General features: G+C 38.0%; 2 protein-coding genes across 2 annotated transcripts; both read left to right on the top strand.

Moving 5' to 3' along the window:
- The first annotated feature begins 6221 nt into the window (after positions 1-6221).
- On the top strand, positions 6222-12124 carry LOC127774423 (E3 ubiquitin-protein ligase IPI1-like). Its single transcript, XM_052300666.1, has 6 exons — positions 6222-6609; positions 8277-8446; positions 9309-9367; positions 10408-10436; positions 10519-10927; positions 11430-12124. The coding sequence occupies exons 1-6, from the start codon at positions 6423-6425 to the stop codon at positions 11893-11895; spliced, it is 1320 nt and encodes a 439-aa protein (XP_052156626.1). The 5' UTR covers positions 6222-6422; the 3' UTR covers positions 11896-12124.
- A 1716-nt stretch (positions 12125-13840) lies between these two features.
- LOC127774887 (gamma-tubulin complex component 4) lies at positions 13841-20140 on the top strand. The gene is made up of 16 exons (XM_052301180.1): positions 13841-14146; positions 14850-15141; positions 15317-15453; positions 15719-15817; positions 16284-16404; positions 16502-16774; positions 16920-17000; positions 17083-17166; positions 17295-17381; positions 17634-17689; positions 17788-17973; positions 18138-18363; positions 18871-18959; positions 19226-19379; positions 19489-19611; positions 19939-20140. The coding sequence occupies exons 1-16, from the start codon at positions 13962-13964 to the stop codon at positions 20008-20010; spliced, it is 2265 nt and encodes a 754-aa protein (XP_052157140.1). The 5' UTR covers positions 13841-13961; the 3' UTR covers positions 20011-20140.
- Positions 20141-20146: the final 6 nt, after the last annotated feature.

Raw genomic sequence — 20146 nt, 5'->3', positions numbered from 1 at the left:
AGTTTGACATTGATTAGTGACCGGATTATTATAGCAGGTAATATGTTTTATTATAGGATAAATTAAATAATTTGGTAAATAAACTCAGTATATAAGTTAGAAAAAAAAGGGTCTAACGAATTTTTTAAGAAAATGTAATTTTCAAAATGTGGAGAAAAAAACCATTTCAATAATGCGGTGAATAACCTGAAAATAAAATAAGGCAATGATAGATTTTATTCCGGGAGGTATTGAGGCATGGTTTGATTGTATGAATAGATAAGACAGATTATTTGATTTTGTGATGATATTCAAGGTGCAAATAAGTTTTAAAAAGTTTGTTTTAGAAAAATAATTCTAATTATATATATATATATATATCATATTGTTTCTAAGCTTTGTGCGCATGATATATAATATATCATCTATCTCTACTACGATAAAACAGAGTCATCCTTTTTCCACTCTTTCCTCACCCTGCATAGCGTGTCTGTTTCACTTGTGTAACCACTTGATCCAACATTTCTCATTCACCATTCTAACCTAACCCTAATATATGGGCCTGACCCGTTACAATATATGGATTACCAGCGATATGAAAAAAAATGGGTTCTTGAAAAGGATATTTAGCTGGCTAGCTGTGTAGCTTAGCAATATGATGGCTTGGCTAGGTTGTTTTGCCTTAGCGTTTGGTGTCATTAGTGGTTTGGTGATTACCATGATAACAAGTTGGGGAGTGCGCGCACAATATAACAATTCAAACCCGAGGTTCCTTTTAAGTAATTGATGATTGGTGTTCAGAGAGAGAAGAACAGTAGATCCAATCTTCTTCCCATTTCAGTACAGATTATAAAAAATGGCCCTGCTTTATATTTTCTACTCCCTCTGTTCCAACCTAAATTAATCACTGTTCAGATTAGTTGTACTTTATATCATATACTTATTCCGTTTTATAATGTAAGACTTGCTACATTGCCCACATTTATATAGATGTTAATGAATCTAGACACGCATGTGCAAAGCTAGAAAGTCTTACATTATAAAACGAATGTAGTATTGGTTTATTTTGGGATGCAAGAATTGAAGTACATTGGTTTGCAAATGATTATGGCTTTGCAATTTATATAATTGTTGAGTTATCAATTAATTTAAGTGTACTTTCAAATATAATGCCACCCAAAGTTCCACTCGGTCTTACAAGATGATATATTATTTTAACTGTGGTAACTTTTACATAACTATCAAGTTAGATATGCTATTACTTATCTTTGCCAAATCGAAATGATTAATGTCATGTTGTCCTTCTTCCAAACTTGCTATAAATAAAAGAAAGCAATCATATATAAGCAACCTGTATATAAGCACCACATTGTGTGTAAATTTGGATATCAATCGTTTGGCGTATACTTTGGAAATCCATTGTCCACAACTAATATTTTCAGTGGGTAGCAAGAGAGGGTGGCACATCCAAATCTATTCACATTAGCTCAAGGAGGTCCATACTAGACCCCATTTTATATTCCATCAGATTCTGAAAGAGCAAGATCATTTATTTTAGAAATTAAAAGTAATTGGCGAATATGATTTTCGAGTGATAACAACAAGATCACCCAGAACAATTAATTGCTCCCTCCGAAAACAAAAAAAATGCTATTCAGAATACGATTGGATCAAATTCCAAATCTGACCAAATGCTTAGTTTTTTAAAAAGATATAAATAATACATGTTTAGTTTAAAAAACAAACAAAAGCTATAGATTATATTTCCCTTGATAAATATCATATGGAGTACTTATTACTTATACCAAACTTGTATAAGATAAAAATGATGGTGAGAGTTATAGATTTTTGACCGAATCAACTTAAAATATGTATGGCCATGTATATGGAGTGGATTTGATGGGTTTGAACTAACAATTTTTGGCATGTGGATTTCACTTGAGCAGGTTACAAAACACAAGCGAAAATTTATCTACCGTACCTTAGACAATAAGGAAAAAAAAAGGGTACCCATTAAAGCCTAACAACAACAACAACAATATATGACGAAATGAACAAAGTGTCGTTGACGCTACATGGATATATTAATATGTACTTAAACATACAACCCGAATTAATGGCCATTGTCGATAGCTAAAGTCTTTGTGGGAATAAACAGCAACCTCATAATTAATTACTGTTGACGTACTACTCCTCAGATCGATCGTTCAATCGATCAGCCGTAGGTTATCTCACACTGTCACACATGATCAAATCAAACCAGATGATCTATGATGCTGATAATAAACTAAATGTCCTACGAACCAGAAAAATATATAAAAATATATAGTGCAAATCACATATATATATATAGTGAAAATATGAAAATTGCTATTGAATTGAAAAATTATTGTCTGAAATTCATACATGTCACCACTAGTAAAAAAAAATTATAGTAAAAATTTTATAAGTAAATCTAAAATTTTTTTTATTATAGTGTGAATGAATTTCAGATGTTTATTTTCTGATACAGCGGGTTTCCACATCATATTTTTCCCCAAACCGGCCATGCCCATGCACCAACTAACCGGTCTGGTCCGATCCGTTCACCCGTCGTCCTCCCTGGCTGACAAGTGGGCCCCACCCTCCGGATCGGAGACGTTGAGAGGACAGCTACTCCGATCCAGCAGATGGCGTGAAACCGTGAGCGCTTTAACTCTCGGTCGGTTCAGCCCAGGCCCAGCCGCAGAGGATCCCTTGGGCCGCACTGCAACGGACCAAAAACCCTTCGACGGAAAGCATCGGTCGTTGGATCCTCCGTGGCCGGAACATCCTGTGGCCTGTCCTGCGTAGGAACCGTGCATGGTGGTACTACACTGGTACGGCTGTTTTTTTGACTGATGTAGTATATAAGAAGGTTTTAAGAGCTGTAGCTTTTTTCCTAGAATTGTTATAAACAGTTCGGATTCTCATCTAGTTTTCTGATAATGTTTTGATATAGAATTAACTAAAAACTAATACACGCTAAAAAACACAACTTTTTCATATTATCAAAAACTGACTACCAACGTGTTAATCCCTCCATCCCAAAAATATAACAACATGTGAGATTTATCCAAAATATAACAACTTTCTATCAATATTTTTTTCCAACCAACTGTAACCCTCCACCATTCAGGGCCTGTTTAGATCTCCTGGCAAAAAAAATCACCCTATCACATTGAATGTTTGGACACATGCATGAAGTATTAAATATAAACGAAAAAACTAATTACACAGATTGCATGTAAATCGGGAAACAAATCTTTTAAGCCTAATTGCTTCATGATTTGAAAATGTGGTGCTACATTAAGTATTTGCTAATGATCGCAGTTTACAGGCGAAATCAGTAATTTGTTTTGTTATTAGTCTACATTTAATACTTCAAATGCGTGTCCGTATATCTGAAGTGACATGTCAAAACTTTTCACCCCTGATCTAAACACGGCCTCGGTTTCCCCACCTACCTCCACTTCTAAACCAATCATAACTTTACTCTGTTTAACTCTGCATACTTTCTTAATATTTGTATCCAACTCTAAAAATATTTAGGTCGTGTTTGAATCTCCTGAAGATGAAGATGAAGATTAAGTGTTTCATGTAAAACAAGGTGGTAATAACATGTGATTAATTGAGTTTCAATTATTACAAACTTGAAAAATAGATTAATCTGATATTTTATAACAACTTTCATATATAAAGTTTTCACACGAAATACACCATTTAGCAGTTTGAAAAAAGTGCCATTTTAATCCAAACATTTATCCTCTAATTTTAGAGGAAACGAACAGGGCCTTACAGCTTCATTTTTTCACTTATTTTCCAGTCTTTGCTTTTAGATCGATAAGAAGTTGATCTTTATATATAAAAATTGCTCTAAAATATCATATTAATCTATTTTCCAAGTTTGTAATAATTAAAACTCAATCAATGTTAATACTACCTCGTTTTACGTAAAAAATTAATCTTTATCTCCATTTTCAAAAGAAAAGAACATCAAGTCAGTGAGTCACTATATTTCTTTCACCAAGAAAGTAATGTTACCTTACCTTTGTCTTTTTTCCAAATCTATAGCGTCAACTTTTTTTTTAATTTGGTCTCTAATTTATTTTAAATCATTTAAATATATTCTTAAAAAATGTACTCCCTCTTGAAAAAAAAAATACGTATTCCGTATGATCAGACACACTCGGTGCAACTTGCTTGTTGGAAACGACAAATAATATTGACTCCACGGAGTATCACTAAATATGCTTTCAGTTATTCTTTTAATCTAAATTATAAAAAAGTTTGCACGGATCAAAGTCAAACATGAGAAAGGTGAAGTAAAAATGTAAAGTTAAAAAAAAAAAGGAGAAACGTAATAAAAGGACCTCTTGCTCGAGTGTAGAGCACGTCAAACTTGTGACGCACGGCGTGGTGGTGGCCCCCAGTAAAAACTAAAAAACGGCTCAGCTCGCTCACCTCACACACCACCGACGCGCGGTAAAACCCGTGGGCTAGCTACTCCTGGTGTAACAACCCTACCTCCCCCCACCACTGCCACGTGGGCCCCACCCCAGCCGACCCCACATGTCATCCACCGCGTGTACGCCTCTCCCCGCCGCCGCCGCTTCCTTCCCCCCGTACCACGCGCGGCCCACCACCGGCCCACCGGTTTCGCACATGGGCTTTCGTCTAGGGACACGCCCGCGTGCGTGGGCCGTCGGATGGCGATCGGACGGTTCGTGATGCTGACGCGTGTTGCTACGAAAGGCTGGAAAGGGGAGGATGGGGGGTGGTAGGCGAGCGGTAGTAGTACGGCCCTTCGCTTCTCTTTGAATGCTGTGACGTTAGCGGTGACATTTTTGCGTATACCACCCTGGGTTTTGTTGTAATAGTGAGGGAGTCCTTACTTGGATGCTACTCTAATAACTCCCAGGGGTAACATTTGGCACCATCCAGCTAGCTATTATATATATAGTTTGGTCAAAGGTATTTTTTTAACCCCTCTGCTCCTCAACATATATATGTGCAAAACGATGGATTTTTTTCAGGTTAACTCAAAATGAAATATAAGGGCCTTGGTTTCTTTCGAGTTTGTATAATGTTTCTCTGGTTTGTGTTACGATGATCTTAAATAAATATAAAGAGTTCAACAATCTTTTCTAATTAAGTTAGGTACAGTGAGCTTGACACTATGTCCGAGTTTTGCTTGCATTAATTAGCTATGTTTGTCAACTTTTAAAACTAGTTTTGGTGTATACAGTTGATAATTTATAGAGATACGAAGTATGTAGTCCTCGCTAATTTTAGCCTCCTTGCTTTGAGTTGAGGCGTGACGGGTATAGAGTTAGAGAGGCAACACATATCAAATAAAATACACTCGTGCACACGCACTAGGAACACAGATTTTTTCTGACGGTACGTCTATAAGTGATAATTAATAAATATTATCTCCTTCATGTAAATGTTGTACTCCACATATTATAACTCTTATACAATAGAGATTTTTTAAGATAATAGTAGTTTTGTCTCTCTTTGACATCTTGTTTCCCATAACCTAAAGATAATTATTAAACCATTTTTTTCTACTTATTAACTCACAAAGGAGATTTGCCTCCTATTTGGACCATCCAAATATATGGTTGCAAGCAAATGATAATTATTGCAAGTTCCTAACAAAATATTGTGTCGTATCTTATACCATATAAGCTAGCCAGACAACTTTACTATAACGCTTTTCATGTTATGACACCATGTATATTTTTGCCTCTACACAATATTGCATTTAACCCGAGAAAACAAAATACCCCACTTCTAGAAAACAACCACTCGATCTCACAATCGCAAGAGAATGCTTCATCCGTTTCATTATTATAAGACGCTTGACTTTTTTTTTTGTCAAAATCCTTTAGGTTTTATCAAATTTATAGAAAAAATAGCAACATCTACAACACCAAATTAATTTCACTAAATTTAACATTGAATATATTTAGATAATATGTTAAAATTAGTATATTTTTTTACAAACATAGTCAAACTTAAAAACGTTTGATTAAGAAAAAAGTCAAGCGATTTATAATAATGAAACAAAGGGAGTAATAATAATAATAAATAAAAAGGGAAATAATTGGAAATAACAAAATCCGGAAGGGCCTATTCGTGAAACAGCCATTTATTCCCCTCCTCTCTTTTTCTCGAGCGTTTTTTTTCCTCCTCCTCCTATTCTAATTTCTCGTGGAGGCGAGCAGATAGACCAAGAGAGAGAAAGGAAGGGGAGCGACGAGGAGGAGGAGGAGGACGCCGTGGGCGCGCGCGATCGATCCCCGAGAGCGCGGCAGATTCCGGCCGCCCGCGCGCCGTCCCCGGGGCGGCCGTCTCCGGTGCCGATTTGGTGGGATCCGGGCCGGAGAAGCACTGGTTGGTGAGGAGGGGGAGGGGGGATGGGTGCGAGGGAGGAGGTGAGGGAGGAGGAGGGGGAGGAGGGGGAGGGGGTGGGCGGGAAGGAGGAGGAGAAGGCGGCGGCCGCGGCCGCGGCGGTGTCGTGCTCGATCTGCCTCGACGCGGTTGTCGCCGCCGGCGGGGAGAGGTCCACGGCGAGGCTGCAGTGTGGCCACGAGTTCCACCTCGGTATGTATGTGGCTATCGGATGATCTACAGATGTGTTATTGGTAGGGAATTGTAAGTTAGAGCACTAGAACTGCGATTTTTTTGGACTCGGGCTGTCAATTTGATTTGGGTGAGGGTAGCTGTAAAATGTGATGCTTTTGTTAGGAATTGGGGCTGGACTTGGTGGGAATTAAGATAATTTTACGTCTTCTAGCTGTAATGGTGCAGAATTTTGGGCGATGGTTCGCATAGGTAGTGAGTGCCTTTTGGGGGTAACCATCAATGTTTTCCCCAGTGGGTGGGTGGGTTGGGGGATGAAAGGAAGATTTCGTGCTAAAATTGCTGGTATATAGGGTGAAATAGTCTGGCTGACATGCATCACAAATTTCCGGTACTGGCCTGGTCCGATGACTCGTAGAGTTTGCGGATTTGATCAGATACTATGAAAGAACATCAGAATAGCTTGAGCGGAGTTTCTTGATGGGTTCTTAGTTCAATGGAAGTTATGAAACAAAGCATCGGACCAAATAATTATTTTAGCCAGACAAGGAAATCAAGTAAATCACATCAGTTGGAAATTGATACTAACATGGAAACCAATGGAAGCAAACAGATAGAGCAAATATTGATCTTGAGATTGCGCTTCTCTATACCATGGTAGAGGCAGGTTGGCATGTTGAGCAGATAATAAATTGGCCCCTTAATACAACGATGGACCTATGCACCCACTGGTAACCTTTAAACAGGGCTGGCTTAGTGGACCAATGGTTTGACCCACCCATTTGGACCCCTGGATGAAAGTCTGTTTGGTTCCCAGGAATTTTTGGGGGTTATTGAGCTAGCTGTTCAATTTTAGTGAATGGTTGCACTTTGAAGGCTTGTCTGGAGGATTTGTCCCATGGCATGCTTAGACCTAAACTTATAGGAAACTAAGGACGACACAGATTTGAATAGTTCAGTTTGATGGTTTCATTGAGCGTTGAGCCATTGTGACACTGACATACTGTAGTAGATAGGGTTTCCCTCTCTCCTTTTTATGCTGTACAAGGAATTAGGTGCAATCCTGAGAATATGTAGTTAACTGCAATCCTTGTTTCCTACTTTCCTGGAAATTACTCTTAGGTAATATTTTTTGTTGGAAGTCAGAACCATGTTTACATTCTATATATACTTGGTTCATGTTCTTTTACTGGTATCAAGTTTTATCTGATCTGTTGTTATTTGGTAACAAGTTATCTTGATGGGATTGAGTTTTTGTCTTATAAGCTGTCAGCCGTGACGCATGAGCAAGGCAACAGAAAAATAATTTTAGTGCAGACTTCTATACTTCTACTCTTAGTGGTTAAAAGCCTAAGGCTGAAAAATAGAGAAGGATGGAAAAACATCTAAACTAATTCAAAATTAAGTTTCAAAACTCAAATTTGGCCGCAGCTTATAAGCTGCCGAGCTGCCAACAAGTTAGTATCAAATATGGACTGTCTTTTAGTTATCAAAATCCTTTAGATTTTCTAAGTTAACAAGCCTCAACGATCTTGGATTCACTTATTAACCACCATTGTTTTTTGTGCATTAGCAATGATTTTATTTGCTTTTTACATTTGTTAAGCGTATGATCTTCAAGTGGAAGTTTTGAATTTCTAGTATTTTCATTTATTACAACATTTTGATGATTGTGGCATTGTTTCCAGATTGCATTGGATCAGCATTTAATGCCAAAGGCGTTATGCAATGCCCCAACTGCCGCAAAATTGAAAAGGGGAACTGGCTCTATGCAAATGGTTCCCGACCCACACAAGATGTTAATATGGATGAGTGGGCTCATGATGAAGACCTTTATGATGTTAGTTACTCGGAGATGGTATGCAACCATGTTATCTTTAATTTTTTATTTGTTTTTGTTGTGAATTATCTTTTTCCTTTCTAATCTTTAATTTATTATTTGTTTTTGTTGTGAATTGTCTTTTACCTTTCTTGTTTGCCATATGCTATCCCATCATGTTTCTACTAGTTTACCTGATCATCAATATGGTTTCTTCGACTTGTTCTTTTCTTACAAATGATTCACTTGACTAAACCTTTTCTTTTGGAGACATCTGTGTTGCTACGTGAATATGTCTTCTATGCCGATATTCCCTTCAGATCAAGATCTTTAGTTATGGGCCTCTTGACAGCGGAATTCATTTATAATCGTTCTTATAGGTTGCCACTGGCAGCTTTTGTGAATTGCATTACTGTTGTTTTTCTGTTCTCCAATTTAGTCACTTGAGGCCATGTTCTCTCTGTGAAGAAAACAATATGGGAGTTTTGAACAAGTGCAGTGTGCATTCTTGCAAATGATCTAGATTCTAGTTCTTTTGTCAGTTGAAGGTTAAACTCGAGAGAAGTAATACATTAGAGGTCACAGCTGTTTTTTTATGTGTACACACTATGGTGCATCAGTACTGACTCCTTATTTACTTGAAGTAAATTTGTCATTTTCCCTATTATTATGCTTAACATTGTGCACAAAGTAATAATTCTGAGATGAAAGTTGTCACAGCTTATTCAATCATGCTACACATATGCACTAACTAATTGCATTTTCTAAAAGATTTATGCTACTTACATAGTTGGTTTTCATTATTATTGATTTTTCATTTTCTGTCATCATTTGAGCTTACGGAGGCAGTTACTCTAGATTCTGTTCTGAGTTCTGACAACAATGTATTTGAATTGTGCAGCCCTTTCGGTTTCACTGGTGCCCATTTGGTCGTTTGGCTCAACTTCCATCCTTCTTTGAGTATGTTCTGCAGTCTTCGCTTGAAATTGTGGTTTATTGTTTTATTTCACCTTTCCAATTGTCCAGTTCTATTTCTAGCTCAGCACTATAAGATCTTTCAAGTATAGTAATAATATAAAACACCATTGAATTTGCGGGTAGTGAAAATTGGTCTTATGAGGTACTATAACTAGATGTTGTATTTATGTTGGTCCATTACCGATGCTGTCCATACTCTATACTCCTCAAAAAGATTCCAATGGTGGTGGCATTGAATCTGCCACCCCACCCACTCCCTTTGTAGATTTTACATATTACCCCTTGAACTTTTAATGTTACATAACAACTAAATCTAGGTGGATAGCCACATATACAATTAAATTAAGGTGGGTATTCCCTATAACAAAAAGACGGGTAACATATACATTTCATGAAAAATATGTTATTGCTTATTTTAGGCAATATTATGAAAATATTCTTTTATCTATCCATAGCAAAGCATATGGGTATTTAGCTAGTGTTTTGAAAAATTAATAAGCAAATGATTTAACTCTAGGACCTGTAATATCAACAATCTGTTTTAGGGATGGATGAATATAAGGTGAATGGCCTTTCAATTCTCGGTGATGAAGTGCGGAACAATATACATTTTTTCTTAGGTTTAGTCCTATCATGATGCATTTGGTTTTTGACAATCTCCATGCTAGTTCTCTTTCCATGAGACTCTAACTCTACTTTGCATGGATCTTCTGACAAGCCACTGTCTATTGCTTGTATATACCAATATGTCAGTATACCATTTGACCAAAGTGCTGATCAGACTACTGGTGACAGCATTAATGATGATACCATTAAGCCATATTGTCTTTCCCGATACTGATTGCAGTCAGTGAACATATCAATTCTTTAAGTTCTATCTTTTGCTGCACCCTTCTCTTAACACCAACTATTGTCTGTGCAAAATCTATGGCACGCTATATTAAAAGTTTCAGAGTTTCATTGTTTGAAATTGGTGCTATGTAATATTATGTTCCTCACTTAATGTTCCCCTCTTTTGCCAGGGAAGGAGAATCATCACCCCCAGTTACTTGTAAGTTCTTATTTAAATGGGATCATTTTGTAAAACAATAGCTATATTGAGTTTGAAATATGTCTTGATATTGGCCATGCAGTTCATGACTTCATGGGACAACATATGTTTACGGAGCATGTAGCTGCTGTATCTGCTGCACCTGGGGCAGCTCATCCATGCCCATATGTGGCATACTTGCATCCTCTTCCATCATTGGCGTCATCATCAAGCTCTCATGTTCCTGAGAGAACTATGGATGGTCCTGCATATCATGATCCCTGGCACCCCTTGGCTGGGCCTTCAGATGGTAGGCCCTTGCAATCAGTGCAACCTGCTGATTTTCATCATAACCATTGGGCGCATGTTCCCAATTCCTATCCTCAACCCAACAACAATAATGGGGTGGCCGAGCAGCAAGGAGTCCCTTTTGGAACAACGAGGGCTGCAAGAGTTGATGGTGATACCCAACGTCGAGGATCATCTATTTCTCCATCATACTTCAGTAATGGGTAATTACTTATTCATTTCTGCTCAATCTACTAATTTGTCCTTGTTTTTGTTGCCATGTACTTTATCAGAACACATATCAGATTAGTAAAATCATTAAACAATGGAAAATTGTGTTGGGTACCAAAAAAGACATTGTATTCTGCTACCATTTTTACCAATACTGTTTGTCCACGTTTCCTTTGCTGGTGTAATCATGCTCTGTTTTAACCTGATGCTATAACAACTTTCACAAATACAATTTTGTATTTTTGTTTATGCTATAACAAAAAAAATGGGAACCTGATGGTGAAATCAATAATAAGCTTGTAAGCATGAGTGTCAGGCTAAGATCTTATACAGGCAAGAATAAATTCCTAAAATTACTTCAAATTCAAAATCTTCTTTTGTAGAAGAGACTATTGCATTATTATGCAGCTTCTGATTTTCATAAAAATGCAGCTTCTGATTCTTCAATGACGAATATGTAGTTATGACTACCTTTTTTTTTTTTTTTTTTTGCAGATCTGGTTCTAGATCTAGAGCTCCTAATGTTCCTCCTATGGTACCTCAATTCATGAGGGCGCACGGCAGCATTAGTGAACAGTACCAGCAGAGTTCATCATCCAGCTTATTTGCTGGGGCTCATAGATCAGGAGGCATGCGAACTGCACCGCCGCCCCCTCTACCAGAGAACCCGGCATTTTGCCTTTTCCCACCGGGTTCATCTGGCCATAACTCGATGGAGACTGATGATGCAGGAGGAAACCGATTCTATGCCTGGGAACGGGATCGCTTCGCACCATACCCACTAATGCCAGTGGACTGTGAGACAAACTGGTGGAGTTCACAACAATCTCATGGTACATCAGAACCCGCGCCTGCTCCAAGGAGACTATTTGGGCAATGGATTGGTGTTGGAAGATCATCTCCGGAAAATCGATCACCCGAGGGCTCATCGTATCGGCAAATGCACACCCCAAGGATGTAGACCCTCATGAAGGGAATTTAAGTTAATACTTAACATTTGAAATCTGAAGTTGCTTGTAAGAACATGGAAAACCCATTGTATGAAATTAAGCCCGGGTCGTGCCGTAAGCCTCGAAGCAAATCTGAGAGGAAGAAACAGAAAATAACCCGGGGTGGACATTTTGATTTGGTTTATTGAGTTCCATCACGTACATATTTGAAATCAAGTTGGGATATTCGGAGTTTCACCTGTGATACAGTTTCGTATTATGCAATTTGTTTAATTCATATACTTTTGCATTTATACGTTTGCATTTATAATCGTACACACTGTTGCTAAAATGAACTTTGATGAAAAAATTCTAAAATTTTCTCTAATTTATACTATGTTATATATAAATAGAAGTTTTTTTTTTTTATAAACGGAGGGAGTAATAAGTTTTAAAATTGAAATTCTGGTTGCGAAGCAAATAAACATACAGTGAGAGTAATCCCTCTAGTAAAAAGCATGACATTTGAATTCTTTTGTCCTACTTTTAAAATTTTGCACTGTAAAAATTTCAAAATATGTAGCTCGAAGATATAAAAGTAGCATGTGTTGATTTGTTTCGGAAAGCACTTTGGTAATCTTGTAATTGTCATAGCCAAAGTTGTAAACATCTAGTCCTCATCGTTTGGCTTATTTTCTAATAAGTCAAAACGGCTTATTAAGAAATAAAAATAAATTTGTAGGTGAAACTTTTATAAATGTGTTCTTGGTGACTTAAAAGCCAATGTTGAAAAAGAAACTACGTTGAAAATATCTTAAAATCAATCTTAAAATTAAGCTTAAATATTCAAATTTAGCTTCTTTTTTTTTTCTGCTGATTAGGCCATCCGATGGAAGCCTTATATTTTTTACCGGAGGGAGTAATAACACCTGGGAATAATTATCTGTGATAAGTGAGCGCCATCAAATAGAAAAAGGGAAAAAAAAAACGTGTCAGGAACATTATCCTCGGTAGTGAAATACTGAAATGCATAAAAAATATAGTGTATTTGCATAACAGGCATCCACTAGCTGTTAGATCAAAAGGAGATGATCATGAGCAATTTCTACGGTAAAAAGGTGTAGCAGCACAAATCACTGTTTGTGAAGTTACAGTACAGATAATAAATTAATGTAGAGCCTTCTGTAGCATCAGATTCACAATCACAACACCGTTTTAAACAGTGTCTCTTTACTGTTACGGCAAAGCATTTGCATCCATCCGTAACAAAAGTCCTCCCATCCCCAGCAAATACCATGGCTTGAGTGTGGTTTAAGCAGCATTAAGTTCGCTTTGCATTAGCCACATATGCCACCCAATCACTCAAATCGGATTCAAGTGGGGAGGACAAACATGTTCTTATCGTACTTCCGGATTCCTTTAAAAATATTGTACTTATAGAAAATAAACCGTGAAGTGCCTTTCTTTTCCCCTCATAGCGGAATTGCTCACTTATATCCTTACACACGATTTAACAAAATAACTATAAAACAAAAATGTTTAAAATATATATTTAAATTTAACCGTTCTAAAGAAGCACGAATCTGATTGATTCCTTTTAGTGGTATACGATGTATCGTCGACAATTAGATACCTATGATAACTTTGTTAATTTTAAGATACGGGTATAACATTTGGAGATGTTTACATGGATATAAGACCAATGTGGGTTTGTGCAAACATACTCGTGAATGCGTATACACATATGAACGCTTGCATCTGTATTTGTAGAAAATATAAGATGACAAAGTGAGCGTAGCTCAATTGGTTAGGTTTCTTCCGGTGGAACCAACCCACATGTATTCATACCCTATCGATAGCGAGAGCTTATAGGGATACAATGTGTTAGAGGTGCTTATAGAGGTAAACTGTGCGCGCGCGCGTGTTTATAGTGGTGAGTACGCGCATGTTATAGACGTATGCGTTTGTGTAAAAAAAAATTTCCGCCGTCCCCGCCATTTTCCCTTTTTCCTCACTCCCCCATCTCTCTCTCTCCGTCGCTCGTCGCGATCTCGCCGAAACCCTAGCCAAAACCCCCGTGGGGGAGGGGATCGGAGAGATGCTGCACGAGCTCCTCCTCGCGCTGCTCGGCTTCACCGGCGACTTCGTCCTCGACGCCGCCTCCTCCCCGTCGGCCACCCGCCGCCGCCGCCCTGTTCCCCCGGAGGCCGCCGGCGGCGGCGACGTGGGCCCCGCCTCCTTCCGCCTCGCCCCCGACCTCACCTTCCTGCAGCCGTCCGAGAGGTACGGGATCCCTGCGGCCTTGTGTGTGTAGGCTGTAGCTGGGTGACTGTGAATCCGGGAGGGGAAGGGATCTGCGATGGAGGTTAGTTAGGTGGTCGAATCAGACATTTTGGATGCGGGTACCGACGAACAGGGGAAATTGGGGAATTTTGCGTTTGGGGATGATGTGTAGTGCTTGCCTACGCGCAATTTGCTTCTGTGCTTCAGTGATTGTCTGATTGATAGCTGCTGCCATTGAATTTAAATGCGCTCTTCATTGCCCTTCAAGCATTGTTACCGCTGTAAACCCGACTGGAGCATGCTGTTTCTTCAGATTTCATGTAATGTACAAACTAAAACGAGCAATGCAATGACGGTGCATGTAATGTACAAACCAAGGAACAGCCTTACAAGACTGGAGCAGTTGAACATCCTAGAAATGTAGTCTCAGACAAGAGACCAACTTACAAAGTTGGTTTGGGATGAGTTTCCTGGAAATGTACCATTGTAGACCAAGCATATATACAACTTCCTCCTTACATGTGTTGGGCTATGAGTACTTGACATTAGTTAGGAAACATCAAAGAACACACTTTAAAAGAAAGAATGTACAGATACAATTTGACTAAATTTTACATTACCTCCTTCCAACGCTTTATAGGAATCTGCGTTGTGCTATTTTCGTGTGACTGACCAAATTCTAAATGGCTCGGCATATTTGCAGGAGTGCTATTGAAAGGCTCATATCCTTGGGCTTTTACTACAGAGAACTAAATCGCTTTGCAACTGAGTCTCGTGACCTGAGCTGGATCAATTCTCCTATAGATGTTTCACCAACTCATGATGAGAAAACTGTGAAGGCTAAAGTGAGAAAAGGGAGTGCATACAGGAGAGCGATTGCCAATGGTATTGCTGAGATTTTGTCAGTTTATAGATCAGCTGTTCTGCAGGTTGAGCAAAACCTGTTGTCAGATCCTTTGCCTATCCTGGCAACGGTAACTCATGGGCTAAATAAGGTTTGTTATTTAAGTAGTGCATTTAATGTTTCTGTATGCAAATATCATTATCTAATTCTCGTATAACCATATACTATACTTATAAATATCATTATCTAATTCTCCTATAACCATATACTATACTTATCCATTGCAAAATTTGTCAATCACTGAGACTTGTTGAATTACATTGTAGTTTGAAGTTCTCCTGCCTCCGCTCCATGAACTTGTTATGGAAATTGAGCAGAAAGACATCAAAGGAGGACAACTTCTTAACCTTTTGCATAAACGATGCCATTGTGGTGTTCCAGAACTGCAAAGCTGTATTCAAAGGTATTAATTTGGTTAGTTTTCACCAGTAACTATTTAAGAAAGAAAATTTTTATCCCATTCTTTCATGCTTGCATGGGAACTTTTGTATTTTTATCTCCTATGCAACTAATCCTCCCAATATATCCCTTGTTTTCCTATAAAAGATGTCTCTTCATACTATATTGATGTTGTGCATTTTTTTCCTTGTGAATTCTCCGTGTACCCTGAAAGTACCTAAATGCTGTATCTTTCTTGTTTGTTTCCTTTTCATTGATCGGGAACACAGACTTCTTTGGCATGGACACCAAGTCATGTTTAACCAGCTGACATCTTGGATGGTTTACGGGATCCTTCAAGATCAATACAATGAATTTTTCATTAGAAGGTCAGCATGCCTTACATATCTTGAATTAAATTATCCTGTTCTTCACTCCTTTGTTCTATTCCTGCTTCTGATCTATTACTGTCATATATCCATTTTTCCATTATGGCCTTCTAAATTGTAATGGAATATTTCAATCAGAGATGCACAATCTGTAAGCACCTTTAAGTTTTGGTTATAACATAGGACATTTCAATCTATTTGATACAGCTTGATTCACATATGCTTACCTTCTCTATTTCTTTCCTCAGATCTGTTTTGTTTGTTCTCTTAAGTACAGACTCCTAAATATTTAGTCTAATACTGTGAAATTGAGGGATAATAACTTCTGTCTAGATGATCTCCATTCAAATCCTTAAATCCCGTATTCTATGGTGGGAATTAAATTAGTTAGTATTCAAAATAGTTAGTATTAACTGCTGAGCAATAATGCCATTCTGCAATACAAGCTTATTGCCTTCCTTTTCAGACAGGAAGACAGGGACGAGGAGAATGATTCATCTCAGGTGGATGTTGCTGATAAGTTTACGCAGAAATCAGCTAAAGAGACATCCCTGACTAGTTGGCACACAGGATTTCATGTATCTTTGGTATGCGGTATTACAAAGTTCGTGGATATGAGGTATTTGTTGTTAGGATGGTGGTCATAATCTGATGGTTATTGTTTTTGTTTTCTTCACTCGACAGGATATGCTACCTGAGTATATCCACATGCGAGTTGCAGAATCGATCCTCTTTGCTGGCAAAGCAATAAGGGTTCTTCGAAATCCTAGTCCTGGTGCTACCTTGCAGGAATCCATGAACCAAAGTCAGAATGTGAAAGGATCTTATAGAATGCAAAGTCTCATAGGAGGTTCAGGTGCTCTAAAAGAGCTACCAAACTTCCCTAACATAAGTGCAGAAGAATTGTTGCCACAGGCTGAAGCAGATAAAATTGATGCCATGCTCAAGGAGCTAAAGGTAGCTTTCAACTGCCTGCTGGCATTATTATAAACCATATTATTTTCTTGCAAGCTCTTTTGTTTTACTCAAACATTTAGCTTTTGTTCTTGCCTTTTACAAGAGCAATGCTCATATGGCCAAATGACCTTTTCTGTTTTTGTAGCATTCTTCAGAATTTCATAAAAGGCTGTTTGAGTCTGCTGTCGGCTCAATACGAACAATGGCAGCTAATCATCTCTGGCAGGTACTGGATGGCTTAAAGCATTCTGTGTTTTATCACTGTTACATAACAAAGTAGCATAACCTGTTGTTTCCTTTGGTAAAAGCTAGTGGTTGTACGTGCTGATCTTAATGGTCACTTGAAGGCATTGAAAGATTATTTTCTTTTAGCGAAAGGTGATTTTTTCCAGGTAGGCATGCACTTCCCACGAAGCATCTTTTCAATTCTCTCACGAGTTCTCCATTGTTGCATTACAATGCAAATCTTTCTTTTTAGTTGCTTTCTGAGTTCATACATTGTGACCATATTCCTGAGCAGTGTTTTCTTGAGGAAAGCCGTCAATTAATGCGCCTACCACCTCGCCAATCTACAGCTGAAGCAGATCTCATGGTCCCATTTCAATTGGTAACTAACATATTCCTTTTGTGTTCTAGCAGACTTGATGAAATTCAATCTTATGTGTTATCACTTTACTACATATGAGTTTTCACCAACTTATATATTGCAGACCTGTTTTTATTCTCTTATCTGATATAATTCCTCATGTCAGTGAATAGATCTTATTTTTGTTCTCTTATATGCTACGGTACCCTCATGCTAGTAAATAGATTTGACTTTTGCAGCCATGATGTATTTTCCTGTTATTAATTCCCTCAGGCTGCACTGAAGACTATAGGTGATGAGGACAAATATTTTGCTAGAGTCTCATTAAGGTTGACATCTCTTTCTACCTCTTAGTAATTCATTTCAGGCCTTGTCTAGTGATTGTTAATTCTGCATATTGTAAACTAGTTATGTTTTTTCATTGTAGAATGTCATCGTTTGGTATAAAAGCTAGTACCTCACAGAAAGATCTACAAAAGTCCAGTACTCCTGAGATTTCCTCGCAAGGAAAGGCTACCTCAGAATTGGCACTTGATGGGTGGGATAGTATTGCTCTGGAATATTCTGTTGATTGGCCCCTGCAGCTTTTCTTTACTCCTGATGTTGTGTCCAAGTACGTGTGGTTTCATATCTCGACTAAATAAGCTCTTGTGAATTCCCTATTCTTTCAGTGTGAATTTACTTCTGAGAGTTACAACATGACTCATGCTATTCAGATATGGAAGTGAAGACCATATGCATTACTTTCTGTGTCTTAAATATGTAAACCTCATACAGGTATCGCAAGGTTTTCCAGTATCTCATCCGATTGAAGAGGACACAAATGGAACTTGAGAAATCCTGGGCAGCTGTAATGCATCAAGACCATGCTGATTTTTCTGATTATTGCAAGGATCGGAAAAATGGCGATGCAACACAACTGCGCCGGCAACGCTCTAAGCCATTTTGGCGGGTAAGGGAGCACATGGCTTTCCTGATCAGAAACCTACAGTTTTATATTCAGGTAATAACCGGTTAGACGTTCTCTATATCATATTTCTTTTCTAATTCCAAATGCCACTCTTATGTCTGTACATAAAGCTTTCTGACGTATGATTTTCTTGTCATCTAACCTTAGGCTTGAAGCATTGTACTTTTCATGTTATTTGGATCCTGGGCTAGGTGTTTTTTTTTAATTGTTCTAGAACTATTGGCCCCACTGAAATCCTTAATTCAAATCCAAAAATTGAGATTTTGGTTAGTAACCAGGTGGTAACTGTTTGCCAGACAGTTACCATCCATAAGTTTTTCATAATTAAATTTTGAATTTGATTACATAGCCTTATGGCCGGTAAAACCTCCTAACCGGTCATAGCCCTAGACTAAACTGGCCGGTTATCACAGGTTTTTGGAACCTTGATCCTGGGAATGCACTTTCTTTTTTCTGCCTTTTTTTTGTTACTCCAATAACATTTGGTTAGTTTGGTAATTTCTTTTTTTTTCTTTTCCATATATTGGACTTGCTTTGCAGGTTGATGTAATTGAGTCACAGTGGAATGTTTTACAAGCTCACGTGCAAGATTCACATGATTTCACAGAACTAGTGACCTTTCATCAAGAGTAAGCAAACCATTTTTCACTTTTTCCTCTATAAAATAAATTCCATCTTTTATTTGAAGGAATAATTACATTTGCTGGTAATTTGTGTCAACGAACTAAGTATGAGTCAGTTGACCCCAACTGTTTAGGAAAGCTTTGCTATCTGTTGTAGTTTTGTTTACTTGCTAGTTTCCACATAGAATTGCAGTATTCAAAGTGTTGTACAGACAAGTAAAAAAAGAAAGATCTGTAAATATCTTGGCTGATTATCACATCCTGAACTGCAGGTATTTGTCAGCACTAATTTCGCAATCCTTCTTGGATATTGGATCGGTGTCTAGAATACTAGACAGCATAATGAAGCTCTGTTTGCAGTTCTGCTGGAGTATCGAACAATACGAGAACAGGAGAAACATGCTTGAGATTGATCACATAACTGAGGTATCATCCTACCTTTTTTGCCATTCCTAGACAGACAGGAGCATTTGTTTTGGTCTCATAGTTCTCTGGAAAGTCTCAATACCTATTCGCTTGGTTTTGATGATAACAGGAGTTCAACAAGAAGTCGAATTCGCTGTACACTATCTTAAGGAGCAGTCGGCTTGCAGGGAGTCAGAGAGCGCCTTTCCTGAGGCAGTTTCTGATGAGGCTAAATTACAACTCTTTCTTCGAGGTAAGCCAATCACACCAATTTGCATCCTGTAAGGTATCCCCTCCGTCCCACTTACTAAGGCGTGGTTAAACTCGGCAAGTTTTCAAAACTAATCTTTGACTTTAAATTTCTCATATACTACAATGATTACAGAAACAAAATTATAATATTATTTTCATAAAAGATAATTTATAATAATTTTTTTATTGGTCGAATATTTAAAGAGTTGAATTTTAAAATGCGCGTGCGCCTAGTAAGTGGGACGGAGGGTGTTCACTTGTATTTCTGTTTTTCTTTTTAAAATCAGAACATTTCTTTTAACTTTGCTGATTTTCCTTCGAATCGTAGACCACTGCTAGGGGGGTGATGAATTCTGCAGGCGGTAGGCTACGGCCAAGCACTGCAGGTACCCAGCTGTAACCATGATCGTTCTAAGAAGCGCCTTTTCTTTCTGGTTTGTGATTTTACACGAAGGGGGAGAATTTGTAGCTGATGTAAATCATGACACTAGCATCTTAATGGAAGTTTGCCCTGTAAAGTGTGAGTGCTAGATTAT

Source organism: Oryza glaberrima, chromosome 5, assembly GCF_000147395.1.
Source record: "Oryza glaberrima chromosome 5, OglaRS2, whole genome shotgun sequence".
NCBI lineage: Eukaryota > Viridiplantae > Streptophyta > Magnoliopsida > Poales > Poaceae > Oryza > Oryza glaberrima.
The sequence above is the reverse complement of the archived record's forward strand: the minus strand, read 5'-3'. Positions and strand labels throughout refer to the sequence as shown.